General features: G+C 46.2%; 1 protein-coding gene across 10 annotated transcripts in view; it reads left to right on the plus strand.

Moving 5' to 3' along the window:
- PARP6 (poly(ADP-ribose) polymerase family member 6) overlaps window positions 1-8054 on the plus strand; it is a 31142-nt gene extending 23088 nt beyond the window's left edge. For 7 of the 10 annotated variants that reach the window (XM_055131273.1, XM_055131281.1, XM_055131275.1 and 4 more), the window contains 8 exons: window positions 103-151; window positions 393-505; window positions 1342-1414; window positions 2049-2118; window positions 6424-6503; window positions 6861-6924; window positions 7275-7359; window positions 7676-8054. In XM_055131273.1, the coding sequence (XP_054987248.1) occupies window positions 103-151; window positions 393-505; window positions 1342-1414; window positions 2049-2118; window positions 6424-6503; window positions 6861-6924; window positions 7275-7359; window positions 7676-7778 (637 nt within the window). In that variant the 3' untranslated portion in view covers window positions 7779-8054. Of the gene's footprint in view, window positions 1-102; window positions 152-392; window positions 506-1341; window positions 1415-2048; window positions 2119-6423; window positions 6504-6860; window positions 6925-7274; window positions 7360-7675 lie in introns of those variants that run through there. The other 3 variants (XM_055131280.1, XM_055131282.1, XR_008629199.1) reach the window with 2 other exon arrangements.
- The last annotated feature ends 10457 nt before the right edge of the window (window positions 8055-18511 follow it).

The following is an 18511-nucleotide window of genomic DNA, read 5'->3' on the forward strand; positions in this document are numbered from 1 at the left end:
TCAGTCCTGGGGTTCTTTTCTTTATTTCTTAGGACTGTTGCTTTGCTCAAGATAACCTATCCTCACATTTATTCTATACATTATTTTCCTGTTTGATTCTAGGATCATCTCTAGCAACAGGTCACATATTGTCAAACTACCTCTCAGCAGGGTAAGTAGCCATTCTTTCTCTGAAGTCTACATTTCTGGTGAGGTACAAAGAGGGGCTCCCAGGCAGGGAATAACTTGGCCCCAGATCTGCCTGGTTGGCTCTGACCTATAGTAGTCTTTGAGCCTAGATGTATTTTTCTTATTTGGGATCAATACATGCCAAGATTGCTCCCATCCCCCACCCTTCCCTCCCTGATCTCTGTTTCTGCTCTGTTTTCCTTACCCCACCCCACCCTGGGCAGCAGCTGAAGTTCATGCACACCTCACACCAGTTCCTCCTGCTGAGCAGCCCTCCTGCCAAGGAGGCTCGGTTCCGGACCGCCAAGAAGCTCTACGGCAGCACCTTTGCCTTCCAGTGAGGAGGATGGGGACTGAGGGAGGCTTGGATAAATAATAATGGGGATTGGGAGGCCAAGTTCTGTTGGGGTGTATGAGTGCTTGTTGCCTACGTCCATTGACCAGTCAGCAGATATGTATTTAATGCTATAGTGATGGTGCTATGGAGATGTGAAAAGATAAGTCTTTCCTCTCTACTTTCCTCGCTACTTATGATGGAGTTGAGGAGAAATATTGGGAAGAGACAAATAGAGGAGATAGATTGTTAAAATTGCTTTGAAGAACTCAACAATCTATGCTAATTGTTGGAGGAGGAAGAAGGGAAAAATACATTGAAGGCAGCTTAGAGGATATGATGGTCAGGCCTAGAGAGAGAGTACAGTGGGGAAGGCACTTGCCTTGCTTGCGGCAGAACCATTTAGTTCCCCTAGCACAGCCAGGAGTGATTCGTGAGTGCAGAGCCAGGAGTAATCCCCTAAGCATCGACAGTATGAGACTAAAACAACAAAAAAAAGGTATGATGGTTAAAAAATAGACTTGACTTTTTCAGCCTGTGCTAAGTTGGATTTAAGAAAAACTATTTAATTTGAAGTATCAGAATAGGCAAATGGAAAAACTGAGCTATAGCTGAGGCTTAGGGTGGTACTAGATGAAATGCAGAAGAGAGGATAGGACTGGAAATGAAGATCATGAATGTCTATGCCTATATCCGCGTATATGCCCATTGCCTGGTCTGTTAGTGTCCATCTTCGTGTGCTGTGGGGGTGAGAGTGAGTGGCTGTAGCGGGGGGAGTCCTGGGAGTGCTCTTGGAAATCTCATATGTGAAGAGACCTATCTTCTGCCCCGCCTTGCAGTGGGTCCCACATTGAGAACTGGCACTCGATCCTGCGCAATGGGCTGGTCAATGCATCCTACACCAAGCTGCAGGTGAGGCTGTGCCCCTTTCTTCCTCACACGCCACACGCTCCCCGTCCTGCCCCAGGGCTTGGGGAAGGCGGTCTGAGAGAACTCCCTCAGACTCGGGCTTCTTGAGGAAGAAGTGGACTGAAATGTATAGGATAACTGTGACTGTTGCATATTTGATCCTAGGCTTTTGGTTTCAGTGATTTTAAGGAATGGGAATATAGCTTTGGCAGGAATGTGGATTATTGATTACAGTTGATGTGATAAATTAACTTATTTAGATAGAACTTTTTATATGACTCTTCATTCAGAATTGATATAGGACTTTTCCTTTTGTCCTGAGAAATTCTAAGAAGTTATTGTCTCTTCCCGGCTGCCAGTTCTATAGTCCTTTTGGGGGGCCCTATGCATGGGGGATAGGAACATGGATTCTGAAGGACTGAATCAGTGGCTCCTCTCCATCAGTATTTAGTAGCTCACAGGCAGAGGGATTAACCTGCATTTGCTTTTCAGCCAGTCGTTTTTTAAGAGTTAGGCACTTAGAATAAGTGAGAAAGTGAAAAGAGGGACAAAGCGCTGTATAAGCCGTGTGGCTGCCTAAGGTACAGCCAAGGGAGGGCCCAGGCTCCTATTGCTCATCCTGGTGTTTCCCTGCAAGCTGCATGGAGCAGCCTATGGCAAAGGCATCTACCTGAGCCCCATCTCCAGTATTTCCTTTGGATACTCAGGTAAGAACCCTCTGACCTCCTTCACTCCTTACGTTGCATTCATTGTGAACACATGATCGATACTGTCATCTTTTTTCTCCATCATAGATCCTTGATCTGTGTCAGCTCCCTCCCCAATTGTCAATAGAAGTCTCTTTTTACTCTCATTAGAAATTTAGATTCTTTACAAGGTGACGTTACCTCCCTTTTCTCTTAGGAAGTTCTCCTTGGAGATGCTTATGTTGACTGTATGATCTTGACTGGAGGAATGGTAGGGAATAACTAGGAGATGAAAGTAAGCTGTTTTTTTTTTTCTTTTTGAGTCATACCCGGTGATGCTCAGGGGGTACTCCTGACTCTGCACTCAGGAATTACTCCTGGCAGTGCTCAGGGGACCATATGGGATGCTGGGAATCAAACCCGGGTCGGCTGCTGCGTGCAAGGCAAACACCCTACCCGATGTGCTATCGCTGCAGCCTCATGAAACTAACCTTTATGTAGACTACATATTTGGCGGCAGTCTGCCATTGTTGATGTGTATGTGATTTATATGTGAATATACTTGAAGGCTTAGGTTACTTCCATTACTTCCATTACATTTCTAGAGCTGTTTTCTGCCTCTCAGCATCTTTCAAAATAAATAAGTGAATTCTTTCCTTTTTTTCTTTTTTTTTTTCCTGACCCCATAAATTACTTTATGTGCTGGAGATCAAATCCAAGACCTCACATATGCAAGGCAGCATTTTACAGTCTGTACCTTGCCATTTAGTACTAACATAGTTTATGTTCAGTCACCTACTATGTACCCAACATTGCTGACATATTTTGTATTAGTTAGACAGAAAATATTTTAGGCTTTATATATAGACTGAAACAATACTCAACTCTACAGGTGTAGCACAAAATCAGCCAAAGACAACACTGATGCATGAGCATGATGGTGTTCCAGTTAAACTCTATTTACAAGAACAGGCAGGAAATCACCTTTGGCTTTTGAACACCCACAATGAGACAGCAGGAAAACCAACTTTTTTTCTTTTGGGGCCACACCCATGGATGTACAAGGGTTACTCGTGGCTCATGCACTCAGAAATTACTCTTGGCTGTGCTGGGGGACCATATGGGATGCTGGGAATCGAACCCGGGTCAGCCGTGTGCAAGGCAAACGCCCTACCTGCTGTGCTATCACTCCAACCCCGAAAACCAACTTTCTTAATTAAAATAAATAAAATACACAGGCATACATAACAGTATACCAGATGCTGGTAAACGCTACTGAGAGTAAGTGCTGTAAAGTAAGGGAAATGGGATAAGGGAAGTCAGCTTTGACATTTGAACTGATCCCTAACAGAAGTGTCATGCCACCTGCACTGAAAAACGTTATGGAGCAGATGCTCAAGAAAGAACAACCCATCATTTTAAAAGAATAAGTATGCCAGGGCTGGAATGATAGCACAGTGGGTAGGGCATTTGCCTTGCACACGGCCGAGCTGGGTTCTAATCCCATTATCCCATATGGTCTCCTGAGCACCGCCAGGGGTAATTCCTGACTGCAGAGCCAGGAGTAACCCCTGTGCATCGCCGAGTGTGACCCAAAAAGAAAAGAAAAAAAAAAGAATAAGTATGCCACTGTAGCAAGAGAAGCAAGAGCAGAGGAAAGGGCTCACGATCACAAAATCCTGTTAATCACCGATTTCTCGGGCGGGCTCAGTAACCTCTCATTTTGTCCTTTCCCTGACATCTTAGAAGTCTATCTCGACTCCGCCCTCGACCTCCCAAGGATATTGCACTGGGGGCTCTTTCAGGGTCAGGGGAATGGGATCCAGCTTGTCACTGGATTTAGCATATGAACACACCATGGGAAGCTTGTGAGGCTGTCCCATGTGGGTAGGAAACTCAGAAGATTGCCAGTTTCTCCCAGAGGGAGAAGCAGGCTACATGCGGCTGCACGCTTCTGAGAGCTTGCTTTTAAGTCTCTCTCTGGATATTGGCTGTTGATGGGATTACACACACCTGGGTTCCTCTGCCGGTGCCTTCATGCATGAGGCCTGTCCGAATGTGTGGAGAGGGGCCTCAAGCATGGCTGTAGCTAGGTTCCGGTGATCTTCGGCTGCCGGGAGCTCTGCTCAGGGTGGGGAGGGAAGCTGGAGCCCATCCCCTCAGAGGGGCCCCGGGGAAGACAGCCAGGCGTGTGGGCAGGAGACTGCATCGTACCTGCAAAGGAACCCAAGTGTGTGTAATCCCATCAACAGCCAACATCCAGAGAGAGACTTAAAAGCAAGCTCTTAGAAGAGAGTGATGCAGAAGAAAGGGCTAGAAGAGATTAATTAATCAGAGATAAACTTGCCTGCACAATCTCTGAATCCACTGTCAGCACTTTTATTCTGAAATGGGAAATCATTGGGAGATTTTGGCAAAATGAATGATGGGGCCAAAGACGTAGGACAGGGATTAAGGCACTTACCTTGCATCCCAGTGGCCCGGGTTTGAATGCCTCGCACTAAGTATAATCTCCCAAGTACTCAGGAATAGCCAGAAATAGCCCTCGAGCACTGCTGGATATGGCCCAAAAACCAAAATGGAAGGAAGGAAGGGAGAGAGGGAGGAAGGGAGAACCTGGTTTTCATTACTTTTTTCAATGGAACACAGATTATTCTGAATGTCTAAAAAGAGACAAAGGCAAACGCCCTACCGCTGTGCTATCACTCCAGCCCCACTAAGAAATTTTTGACAGAATGTTCCTGGAAAATAAAGTTTACTAAACAGATTTAATAGGAAATAGAAAGCTGAACACACCCAGAGCTATACAAAGATACTGAGTAGTTTTAAAAAAGAAACTAAAATGCTAGTTAGACAAGTGAATAGTAAGTCAAACTTTTAAGGCATAAATTATTCCAATTTTTCCATCTATTCTAGTCATCTAAGGATAGAAAAAGAAGGAAATACAAATCCTAGCATATTGGAGGCGAAGAGCTTGTGCATATGCTTTGCATGCTGGAGGCGGGATTGATCCCCCATATAGCATGACTCCCCCAGGCACCACTGAGAGCAACCCCAAGCAGAACTGGAAGTAGCTGCTGAGCAACAGAAACAGCCTATGTGTACTATAAACGTCTACTCCCAAATACAGTTTGGGATTAGACATTTGCAATATATATTATCACCAAAGGTTAGTAATAAGAATGTATTTTGAAAATTCCTAGGAATCAGAGAGACTGGGGAGATAGCTCAAAAGGCTGGAATACATGCTGGGTCTATGATTGAGCTGAGTTCAAACTAAAGTCCTAATATCAGGCCTAAAAAAGTTGGGAATAGAGGAACACACAAGTACTATTTCATATCTAAATGAGAATGAGTCTGTGTTATATATCTGTTCAGTAGGTGATAAGAGAAAGGAGTAGGATATATAGGAGGAGGGGAAAGGTGCAAATGAGAATTGACACTGCTTCCTCAAATCTGGGAAGACTAAAAGACTTTTTCTTGGGATGTGGTTGGGGGCATACCCAGCAGTGCTTAGGTCGTTGCAAAGGTCACACCTGGCAGTGTTCAGGGGACCATACAGTGCCAGGTATTGAACCCATGACTCTTGCATACGAAGTGTGCACTCAGCCCGCTCTGCCCTGGGAGAACTTTCTGAAGTAATTGCTGTTCATTACTTGTGGGAAGTTATTATAATTGCTGTTCTTTCTCCCTTTTCTCTTGAATGACTGATTAGTTTATGTAACTGAGACTGGAGCAGATCTGATTTGCTGAGTTTGCTTCCTTTCCACTCATTTCAGTTTGATGCGAGTATTGCTATCACCACTCTCCTGGGCTCCCTGCTTCCTGACTCATTTAGTGTGTGAATCCCCCATCTTAAAATCCTTCAGTGATGTCCTGATGTTCTCTGGGTAAACTCTGGTTGACTTAACATGGCTTATAAAGCCTTTGATTTGATTCTAACTTACCTTTCCTGCTCTCTCTTTCCTCCAGGCCTTCTGTGTTCTATTTCCTCTGCCCAGAACACTTCTTCCTCTTCATTTACTAATATCTCTTCCTAATTCTACAGTTCTCTGCCCAGTGTTACCAGGAAATCTTTCTCCAAGCTCCTAGGCTCTGCTAGTTTGCGTACTCTCACACAGTGCTCTGTATTCTCCCCCATCTTAGCCTTTACCATGCTGTAGTTGTTCCTTGCCTGTAGTCATCTGTAAAGATTTTTTTTTTTTTTAACTTACATATTGCGAAGTGTCAAGCCCAGTGCCTGACACACAGTAGGCATGTTAGTAGTATTTGATTTGGGCCTGGGTGAATGAACTGGGTCTGGTTTTTTGTTTGTTTTTGTGACAGGAATGGGAAAAGGACAGCACAGGATGCCCTCCAAGGATGAGCTGGTCCAGAGATACAACAGGATGAATACCATCCCTCAGGTATTACTGACCCTGTTCTAATGAAAGAACACTCTTCTCTCCAGGGACCATTTTAGGCCATGGAGATTGGCGGGTAGGGTTTTGAGATTATTTGAAAGAATGTTCTAAGATGGTACATTTCCAGAGTCATGTGTAGCCTCAGTAGTGAGTATGCAAGCACAGCCTGTGTTCAGATGCAGCAACCTAAACATGTAGGTAGAAACTGTGGGCTCATCTGTACTGATTGTTATAGGGAAGTAAACTTTGCAGGACAAGTGGAGTTGGCTGGGATCCCGGGATATTCCTTGCCATCACTGACTAACTAGCCTCTCCAGGGAAAAGCGGTGATAACCTGGCTCTGTTCTCTTCCTTTTCCAGACTCGATCCATTCAGTCAAGATTCCTGCAGAGTCGGAATCTAAACTGTATAGCACTTTGTGAAGGTAGGTAGCCCATCCAGTCCCTATTTTTCTGACTCTATCCTTTATGTCTGGTGCACTTTTGGCACATGATCCAGCCAAGGGTCATTTTGAAGCATCATAGCTTCTCTCCTTTCCCAGAACTCCAAAACTTAGCATTGTAACTGCTAGGGACTAGAGAGAGAGTACAGTGGATAAGATGCTTTCCTTGCACATGGCTGACCCAGGTTCAGTCTCCATGACTCCATATGGTCTCTTGAGCCCCACCAGTAGCAATCAGAGAGTGCACAGCTAGGAATAAGCCCTGAGTATGCAGGGTGTAGCAACAGGAGCAATGAAACAAACATTATAACTTCTTGTCCCCTTCCTCCCAGTGATTACATCTAAGGACCTCCAGAAGCATGGGAATATCTGGGTGTGCCCTGTGTCCGACCATGTCTGCACACGGTTCTTCTTTGTGTAAGTCTAGGAGGGTACTTTGGGCATTATTCTGAGGATGTGGGGATTGTGCTGGGGATAATGGTATGATTACTGGTAAAGTCTTTCTGTTACCTGGAACAGACTTCCTAAGTGTAGCTGGCATTGGGACATTCCCCTGGGGGTGGAGGTGGAGTGGATTAGGATCTCTTGGAAGAGAGAAGGTTCCCTCCCTATAGAGTTGCAGGAAAGGGTTTTTGACTTGGGGGTGGGTGTCTGCAGCTCCAAATTCAGTTTTATTAATTGACCTTATTCTGGTATTGTTTTCCTATGCTCACACTTGCCCTGTCTTTGGCAGATATGAGGATGGTCAGGTGGGCGATGCCAACATTAATACTCAGGACCCCAAGATACAGAAGGAAATCATGCGTGTGATCGGAACTCAGGTTTACACAAACTGAGGGGGCCCCAGCCCTCGTACCACCCCCATTCCCCTAGGATCCATCTGCCCTCATGAAAGGGCTCAGGAGCAGCAGGCAAGGCTGCCCTGAGGAGAGGGGCCTTTACCAAGGGGCAGGAAAAAAGAGAGAAGCGGCGGCCTTCATGGTGGAGACTCACCGGGAACCACTCCACCTTTGGATGGCTGAGACTGGCTCCCTACCCCGAATTTTCCCAGTTGACTTCACCCTGTTTGTAAATAAAACAATAAAATGGAAGGTGCTGTGGACTGCATATGATCACTGTGGTCTGACTGGCTGTGACCCCGCACCTGCCTCAAGCCCCCGAATGAGAGCGGGGCTGGAAAGAGCGGAATATCTGAGGGTTGGGACTGTTCCTCTTCAGTGGAGTCAAAGGCTGGTCCACTTAGGGTATTACACTGCAGGCCCACCAGCAGACTTTCACTGGATTAGAGGAGGAAAATCACCAGTTATGCATATGACACACAGTGAAGCAGATGTAGAATACCACCAAAGACCCTTCCTCAATATTGGAAAGAACCGCTGAGGCCAGGGCAGCTCCAATTTCCGACCTTTAGGACCTCTGCTTTCTGCACAAAACCTACTTTCCTCTGTCTCCTTGTCTCAGGTGTTGGCCCCTACTCTCTTCCTCCTCCCAGCTGTTTCCTTGAGAGATGAGGAGCTGTGGGGGATTGGCAAGTACAGATTTGTCTTTAACTTGAAGTTTTTAAAAAGTCTTTTTAAAAAAAAAATGGATCCTGAGATATAGAATAGAGTGTAGGGTGCCTGCCTTACATGCAGCTGACTGGAGTTTGAGCCCCGGCACACCATAAGGCCCACAAGCACGGCTAGGACTGATCCCTGAGCACAGAGCCAGGAGTAAGCCCTGACCAGATGTGGCCCCAAACAGAACAAATATCACTGTATCACTGTCGTCCTGTTGTTCGTCAATTTACTCGAGCGGGCACCAGTAGTGTCCCTATTCCTCTCAGCCCTGAGATTTTAGCAGCCTCTCCTTATCCATATTTCCCAAAGACTGGAGGCTCTTTGTTGTTTTTTGTTTTTTTGCTTTTTAGGTCACACCCAGCGATGCACAGGGGTCACTCCTGGCTCTGCACTCAGGAATTACCCCTGGCAGTGCTCAGGGGACCATATGGGATGCTGGGAATCGAACCCGGGTTGGCCGCGTGCAAGGCAAACGCCCTACTCGCTGTGCTATCACTCCACCCCCTGGAGGCTCTTTAAGAGTCAGGAGAATGAGACCTATCGTTACTGTTTTTGGCATATCAGATATGTCACAGGTAGCTTGCCAGGCTCTGCCCATGCAGGCAGAATACTCTCGATAGCTTGCCGGACTCTCTGATAGGTATGCATATATACCGTCATCCCATTGATCAACAGTTTGCTTGAGCGGGCCCAGTAACATCCATTCATCCTAGCCCTGAGATTTTAGCAGCCTCTCTTTACTCATTCTTCCCAAGGGTGCCACATTAGAGGCTCTTCAGGGTCAGGGGAATGAGACCCATTATAAACAGAACAAATATGGCCTCCTTAAAATCCAGATTCTCTAAGAATAGCAAGGTGTGGTAAGATAGCTGTTCCTAGGAACCCCAGCTCCTCCAATGAAATCCAGATGTTGAACGTCACTGCTACCCTTCTGGACTTGCAGGCTATGCTCTATGTACCTAAACAACAGTTCTAAAAGACAGGGCACTGCCAGATTGTATGAAATAGAAAAACAGGAATACAAGCAAAGTGTGTAATCACACAAAAAAGAAAGGAAGAGAGGAGGCACACCGCACTGCACAGGGCTCGGGGCAGCGGCACTCTATTTCTCCCGCCACCTGAGTTCAGTAGTCTCCAGCTGCTTCCCCCACCCCGGGGAGGTTGATGGCAATGATGAGGCAGGCGAAGGAAGGAACGAGGGCCAGGCTGGTTGGTGTCAGTTGCAGTTTATTCCATTCCCATCTCCGCTCTCCTCTGGTTCTGCTTCTGCCTCCCCCATGCTACTTCATTCTCGCTCTCGATCTCGATCTGGCTTCTCCAGATCTGGCACTGGGACTGGCCCGCAGCCCACTCTCACAGCCTAGTTAAATCCCCAAGAATGAGGGGGTGGGGCTTACACATAGGTGTGGTCACAATTGATAGGGGTAAAGTTCTTTCCCTCAGGGAATGCTTCTAGGACAGATTCTCTTTCAGCAGGACACCCACCCAAGAGCGGAATCCCATGGGTGTGTTTCTTCTCTCCTTGTCCAACTAACACATAAGCATTCATAATATTAATCATTTAGTATGGACATAGCAAGAGATGCATTAAATTTATAGCATTGCTTTCCTGGGGTCACCTCGATCTCAGACTACAGTGCTCAGGCCAGATTAGTCTTTCCTATCCCTAGCAGAGTCCTAGTCTTGTCGTTGCTTTTGGATCATGACATGACATGTCCATGACCAAGCTCTTAACATATAATTAAGCATTAGCCACTTTGGCCAGGCCCATCTCGATGCCAGGGTAGCACATAACTCACCGCTTGCCCTGGGTCCGTCTCGTCCCTCTTCGGGACCCTGCTTTTGGGGGTGCTAGGAAGTAAGGGCAGCTGAGGCTTAAGTCGAGAAAGCAGATGCCCGGGCGTTAATGATATTCGAAGCCAATTAAATCCCATGTTACCAAAGCATATTAACAACTGTCTTTCTTTGTCCATACAAAAAGGATATTGTTTTAAAGTAAACTATTCAAAAGACACGAGGAGGGGAGAAAGGCAATATTAACTTACAATGCAAGTTCATTGTCCTAGAAAGGTCTGACCTTACAGATTAACAGAGTGATTAGGGGAACCAGTGTTGTCTAGAATTGTTTAGAGATTATTACCAGATAAGCCCAAACTGTGGCAAGGGAGAAAGGACAAACCAGTGATACCCTACAAAGAGAAATTAAAAAAAAAAATCTAGAGGCCAGGGAGATGGCTCAAAGGGCTGCAGTACATGCTTTGCATGTGGGAGCCCTAGGTTCGGTCCCCAGCACCACTTGGTCCCCTGAGCATAGAGTGAACTGTGGCCCCAAAACAAAATGAAACCTGACTTTTCAAGTTTGTATTTTTATTATGACTGCTTCTTGGTTTGCAAAAGCCCCCTCCTGCAGCCTATTGTCTGTTATTATGTTTGCCCTACTTTACAAGTTAGTTGGATCTGCTTTATAGATCCTGACCTGCCTTAACATGGAAGTGCCATGTACCCAGAGGATCTGTTTCTTTATTTTATTTTTTTATTTATTTATTTTTTTATTTTTTGCTTTTTGGGTCACACCTGGCGATGCACAGGGGTTACTCTTGGCTCTGCACTCAGGAATTACCCCTGGCCGTGCTCAGGGGACCATATGGGATGCTGGGATTTGAGCCCAGGTCGGCTGCGTGCAAGGCAAACGCCCTACCCGCTTTGCTATCTCTCCAGCCCCGAGGATCTGTTTCTTACCACTTCTGTTTCCCTTCTTGATCAAGATACTCATCTGACTTAGCAATTTTCCCCAGGCTCTCCCCCAATTCTGGTTGAAACCACGAGGTATTGACACCTGAAGATGTTGGAGAAATACCTCATCAATTAGTAAATGTCCCTAAAGTGAGTGAGCTCATCTTACCTGAACTTCCTCACTCCTGGGAGGACCCCTGCAACTCATCTGGGTAATATGAGATAGCCGATACCCCATGTTGTTCCTAGGTTGGTGCTAGACCTTATATTAAGCACTTTTAATAATTTGCTAACACTTTTGACTTGCTTACATTGTGCTTGGTGGTGCTGTATGTAATGTCATTCTCACAGTCCTCTGAGAAGTTGCCATTAGTTCCATTTTGTAGATGAGAGTACAGACACCAGGAATGAATGATTTGCCCATGTTCTACAGCTCATTGCTGAGGCACCATTACTCTAGAGCTGCTGTTTTGGTCCGTGCTCTATAATAACCTTTCAGTCTTGACCACTATTTTCTCATTTAATCAACAATAAAAGTAGAAAAGAAGTTTTTTTAGACATCTTAATGTGTCAAAGGTCTCATAGGCTGGAGCGATAGCACAGTGGGTAGAGTGTTTGCCTTGCATGAGGCCGACCCATTTGATTCCCAGCATCCCATATGGTCCCCCAAGCACCACCAGGAATAATTCCTGAGTGCAGAGCTGGGTGTGATCCAAAAAGCAAAAAAACACAAAAACAAACAAAAAACCACGGTTGTATAGGCTGGTTCATAGCAGTACCCATTCTTTAACTATATCTGCCCAACTTTGGGACATGAGCTATTAACCATTTAACCATTTAAAAAATTATTTTGGGGCTGGAGCACAGCGGGTAGGGCATTTGCCTTGCACACGGCTGACTAGGTTCGATTCCCAGCATCCCATATGATCCCCCAACACCGCCAAGAGTAATTGCTGAGTGCATGAGCCAGGAGTAACCTGTGCATCACTGGGTGTGGCCCAAAAAGAAAAAAAAATTATTTTACTTTCCCAGAGAATTTCAAGCCATTCTCTTTGGTATTCCAGCAATTGAATCTAGGTGCTTGACTACTCAAATGGTTTAACGTTTTTGATCAAGTTTTAGACATTGCTAATAAATTTTTATATGTGGTAAGCATTTCATATATTCTTTTTCAGTGGTGTCTAGTACTAGTAAATGATGTGGTGTCTAGTACTAGTAAATGATGACTAGTAAATGAGCAGGTACTAGTAAATGATGGAATGAGAAATTATGAACATACAGTATAAATTATCTAAATGCAAATGCCTGAACTAGTGGTTTCGTGGGGTCACTTTTTTTAATGACCTATACATAAAAATGTTTTTATGCCAATAAAGTTCTGATGAAGTTGAATATACCATTTTATAAAAGAAAATTAGTGTTCCACAGAAAACAGTTGCAAGTCATACAAATCATATCTGATAAAATTCAAAACATGATGAAAAACTAATTAAAACCCACAGTGCATCCATAAAAGAATGCCTTTATTGCAGGGGAGCTTGCAGAGAGGTCCTGGGTTTCTGGAGTAGAATCTGCCCCAAGCCTAAGGCCATGAGTGACACCAAGGCTATGACACATCCTGCACATAGAGGGCGACAGCAGGTGGGGTGGTGCCTGCCTTTCCCATAGTTCTGGATGTCAGCCACCTTAGTTGTTTGGGCCTGGGCATGCTTAGGGCAAGGGCCAGGGGAGCTGTTTGATTCTGTTCCTGGCTGTGTTTCTGCATTGAGAGCTTAAACCCCTCTGGAGTTTAGCCTTCCCTCTTTCTCATGGTAATTTTCCACACAGGCAGGGTGTGGCCATGACTCAGTTTGTGGTAAGGATGTGACCATTTGTGGGGAGGAGCCTTGGTGCCTAATTCTGCCTTTCACTCTGCCAGTAAGAGGGGCGGGGTGGTATGTGTATAAAGTCTGATGCTGAGTCATTATTGGTTCTTGAGCAGCCTTCACCCAGGGTGAATTCTCATATGAATGTCTGAAAGATGTTTCAGCTTCTGGGACCCAGCCTTTTCTCCCCAGGAGGGCTTCAGATAAAGTAGGCTCCGCTTGACTGAAGTTTGTCAATATATCTGGAGTATGTAGTGTTTCACAAATACTTCAGAATTGCCCTGTAGTGGGGCCAAAGATGCCAGACTTTAACTGAAAGCGTTGCTGTTAGCAGGATTGTCTCCTTTACACTCTGTGCTTCCTGGAATAAGGGGTCTGGTTAGCTGGTAGCCAGTGAGCCCAGAGGTGGAGACTAGAAGCAGGGTGCTAAGGAAAAAGCAGACCTTGAACTGTCATGGGTGACTTCTGCGGAAGGGGACACTTGAGCTATTGTTCATTGATGGCATTTCATCTTCCAAATCTTGGTTACTCTGTGTCCGGTGGGGAGGGGAGAGGGTGGTGCTTACAGCCCTGCTTAGGGAGCCTGAGTTCAGATGTACTAGTTTGTATCAGAAAAGGAGGGCAGGGCCTGGGGGAGGGAGAGGCTTGGTGAATAGGCTTCAGCTGTTCTAAGGGGACTTTTTATTTTTTATTTATTTATTTATTTATTTATTTATTTTGCTTTTTGGGTCACACCCAGCGATGCTCAGGGGCTACTCCTGGCTTTGCACTCAGGAATTACTCCTGGCAGTGCTTGGGGGACCATAGGGGATGCCGGGGATCAAACCCAGGTCGGCCGCGTGCAAGGCAAACACGCCCTACCCGCTGTGCTATCGCTCCGGCCCCCTAAGGGGACTTTTTAGAAAGAGGTTGCTGGAGATTCTGCTGACTGACCAGTCACCAGAGTGACCAACACTTCCATTAAAGTGGACAAGGACACCTTAAGCTGCAAGAAGTCTTGCCTCTTAGTGAGCTGGAGGGAGAGATGGGGTATCTAGATACACAGCTGCTCTTAGAGAACATTTTTTACTACCTCCTTTGCCCTGGAGTGGCCTTCCTGTAAGTTCCCTATCAGAACTGCTCTCCTCTATAAAGAAGCCTGTTTCCCACTCAAACTTTCATCCCTGACGTCAGAACAGTTTTCTCTTCCTGTTAAGATTTGTTTAGAGAAAAAAAAAAAAAAGACTTGAGCCAGGGCCAGGATGTATAATAGCTCAGTGAAAGAGGACTTGCCTTGCATGTGTGAGGGTCTGATCCCAAGTACCATCAGAAAAAGTAAAAGATTTTGTGCCACCTGGCACCTTGGTAGGAATGAAGAGATCTTGGAGTCTGATGAAAGGCAGAGAAGGAACTAAAGTGTACTTGTCCTGGCTCTCTGGAAAGGGCAGGTTAGGTTCAAAGTGATAAGCATCCATGTTTTACACATGGTATTCAGGACCTAAATTGTTACTGGCCTGAAAGTGCTAAACACTCTTTCAGACCGGGGTCAGGTGATGGTAAGGCCAACGTGTAACTTCCTCCCTTTTACCAGGGCCAAAGCTCATCTAGGCTCCAGGATTGAGTCTGCTATCATTTGCTGACCTTCCTATCTTGACACCAAATCACCTTTGGGGAGCAAGATAGTACAATGGGTAAGGCGCTTGTCTTCCACATGGCCAACCTAGATTCGACCCATGGCACCCCATATGGGCCTCCCATCCCTGCCAGGAGTGATAATTCCTGACCACAGAGCAAGGAGTAAGCCTGAGCACAGCTGGGTGCGGTCCACAGACCACAAGAAGACAAGATAAATGACCTTGGGAGTTAAAGCATTTAAATTCCAGATTCTTTGGCTGAAAAGTCAAACAGGTAACAGTTGTCTATATCCCCATTCATACCCTACACAGTGAGTCTAGATTCTTCCCTTTCCATCCAGCAGGATGGGCTGGAGGAGGGGGAGGAAGTACGCTAGGGAACCTTTTTTTTCTGCCAAGGGCCATTAGGATATTTATAACAGGCATCGGCAGCTGGAGTGTGGGCAGCCCCTGATGAGCTTAAGTGTCTGTCCGTACCAGGGCCAGCCCACAGGATTTCAAGGGCCTTCTGTGGGTCATGTGCTAGATATTTCTCACTGCTGCTTAAGACCTAAGGGCCTAGCTTCTTTTTTTCTGGGGCTGGGAGCAGATGTCACACCCAGCTGTGCTCAGAGCTCAGGGATCATGCCTTGTAGGAGTTGAAGGACCATATGATATACCAGGGATAGAACCTGGGTCAGCAGCATAGAACGTAAGAGCCACATTCACCGTACTATTGGTCTGGTGCTCCTAGCTTCTTAAAGTGGGTTCCAAATGTTCTAAAATAAATTTATGATTTATTATCACTAAGTTGTTTAATTTGTGTATATGATATATATATATATATATATATATATATATATATATGTTTCAGGGTCTGACCCTGAAAAGATGCTCCAATCGTTGGGAAAAACGAGTAAGGAGAAGCTGCTAAAATCTCAGGGCTGGGACAAATGGAGATGTTACTGGCACCCGCTTGAGTAAATCGATGAACAACAGGATGACAGTGATACAGTGATAAATATATTTATACATAAATATGAATATACATACAGTACGTGGGGTTGAGTAAAAACTTTTCCTGCATAAAGGGTTCACAGTGGATTAGATTTAAGAAGTCCTGATCTGGGGGAGTCTTTTCTCTCAGCTTCCCCAGTTTCCTATAGGGCTTATTTGTTCCTGGGTCAAAGGAATGAAAATTCTGGAGGGTGTCCCTGAGAAGGGCAACCCAAATTACTTGTTTCAGAAAGATGCTCTGGCACCAGACATGAGGATAACCCAAAGGAAGAATAATACCAGGCATTGTTGTACTCACACAGATAGCCTGACGGAGCCCCATCCTAAGAATCAGGAACTGTCTTCCAGTCGTCTTTAAATAATCCAATTCTTGGGACTGGAGGGATAGCACAGTGGATAGTGTGTTTGCCTTGCACTCTGGCTGTCCTGGTTTCAATCCCCGTGCCCCATACAGTTTCCCAAGCTCCTTCAGGAGTGATCCCTGAGCTCAGAGCCAGGAGTAAGCTGGCTACACTGCCAGTGTGATCCAGAAACAAACAAAAAATCAAACATTTGACAAGATAATCATAGATTAATATATAGTAGAATCCTCTAGAGAAGCCCATGTTTTTTCTCAGACACATGCACACTCTCTTGCTCTCTCATCTGTCACATATCTCTAAATTTCTTTCAATAGAAACTGTTTTTCTCCACTAAAACAAAAATTCCATATGGTAACTGGAGAGAGAGAGTACAGTGGCTAAGGTGCTTGTCTTGCATGCAGCAGACGTCACTTTGATCTCCAGCACCATTTATGGTACCCCAAGCACCACCAGGAGTTACCTCTGAGCACAGCCAGGAACAGCACCTGAATACCACTGGGTGTTTGTACCCCCTCCAAGTAAAGCGACATTACAGGGGCCAGGGATATAGCTCAGTGGTATATCCTGCTTTGCATGCAGGAGCCTAGTTTGATCCTCGGCACCACCAAAATACAAAACCAGAATCTCAATGTGAATGTTCACTATGCTTCTACTGTTAATAGGGTATGCCGAATCAGCCTCTGCTAGAATTTCATAAACAAATTTGTAGCAGAGGGGCCCTAGTTTGCCATCAGCTCTCCACTTTCAACACGTGCATTTCGAGTTTGGGACTATATTTATATTTAGAATTTAAAGTTGAAAAAAAAAAACGGGCTGGAAAGGCATCAGGTAAGGCACTTGCCTTGCACCCCACCAACCTGGGTTCAATCTCTGGCATCCCATATGGTCTCCGAAGCACTGCCAGGAGTGACCCCCGAGTACTGCCAGGTATGGCCCCCCAAAAAATTATTTTAAAACCTCTCCTCTCCATTATTATTGGTTGTGAGGTTACTGCAATGACCTATGGTTACACACACACACACACACATACACACACACACACACACATTCCCACATACACCTATGTTGCTTTTTTTTTGGGTGACTCTTAGTTGAACACACGTCATGATTGTGGTGGCTGCCCTGCTCATATAGTGGTCACTGGTAGGCATGTTTCCAGGCTGTGGTATATGCACATCTTTCCTTGTTTTGGTGCTTTCCAGGGGTGGTACCCCTTTTTTGTGATGATTGCACACCCCTGGCTGTCAGGCAGCACTAAATCCCCAGTGGCGCTGGGGATCAGACACAGCTGCCAGGGCCACAGTCTTCACAGGGACCCACTGCTCGGGATCAGAGCCTTCAAGATGGGCACCTCAAGCCCTTAGATCTAGATCTTGGAAATGGAGCATAGTTCATCGTTGCTGCTGGTTGCTGCCCAGTGTGTCCACCACTGTTCTCCCGTTGGTCCTTAGCTCAGGGCACAGAGGACCATTTGTGTCATCCTTTCTCTGGGTACAGGGGGGAATCTGACCTGGTGGACCTGGGCTTGTTTCTCTGCATCCACTTCCTGCGTTCAGCACTGAAGAGACCAGAAAAGACTTAGAGATGAAAAGATTTTGTTAGAAAAGATTTTTGTTTCCGCAAGCAGAAATTCACTTTTAAGCTGTCATTTTCTCCTCCCATCTTATCTTAGCTAACAGGATAGTTTAATGATGGTCCGTGATTCAACTGCTGGAGGGCCTGTGATTCAACTGTAGGCCGGGGTGTCTACATGAGCGGGCACACCCAAGGTCTCATTATCCAGGAAAGGACGAACCTAATGCGTACAGTCTTCACAGTTTTTAACGAAGCGACGTTATATGTGCTCTTAAATGTCTAAAAGCAAGCAAGCGTTAACAGCTGTTGGTGGCACTGATAACCGCTGTTACCACGGGCTAATTACTGAGAAATCAGGAAATTTCGGGTGAACAATGTTAAGGCAAGTCGCACCAAAACCGACGGCATGGCACCACGTGGAGAACGAGTGCGGAATCTCGCGGAGACGTTCGTCTCTAGCTTGCATCCTGACTTGCTATTTCTGCACGAACTTGCATCCTGACTTGCACGGTTCGTTCCCCAAGAGCGTGCCACGCCCGGGCGCTCGCTCTGCGGGATTCCAGCCCCTACGCGAGTATCCACAGGGCCCCGACTTCTCCTTCCTCGTAGGAGTCTTAGAACAAAAAGGTCTCAGTGTCCGGCTCCCTCCACCCGCCCCCGTGCAAATCCTTCTGGAAGGCTGCGGGGTGCGGCCTTTCATCTCCCGCACGGCTGGGCTCCGCGTCGGGGACGCGCTGCGGCCGGGCGCCGAGACAGGTGCGGGGGTCCCCGGGCGGGGTGGGGGGGCGTATGGCCTAAACCCCCATAAATCTGGGCAGCACCCATGGATCCGGGCAGGCCGCGCCGAGCGCGCGCTCCCCCCGGGA

The sequence above is a fragment of the Sorex araneus genome, chromosome 3 (genome assembly GCF_027595985.1).
Source record: "Sorex araneus isolate mSorAra2 chromosome 3, mSorAra2.pri, whole genome shotgun sequence".
In the NCBI taxonomy this organism is placed as follows: Eukaryota; Metazoa; Chordata; class Mammalia; order Eulipotyphla; family Soricidae; genus Sorex; species Sorex araneus.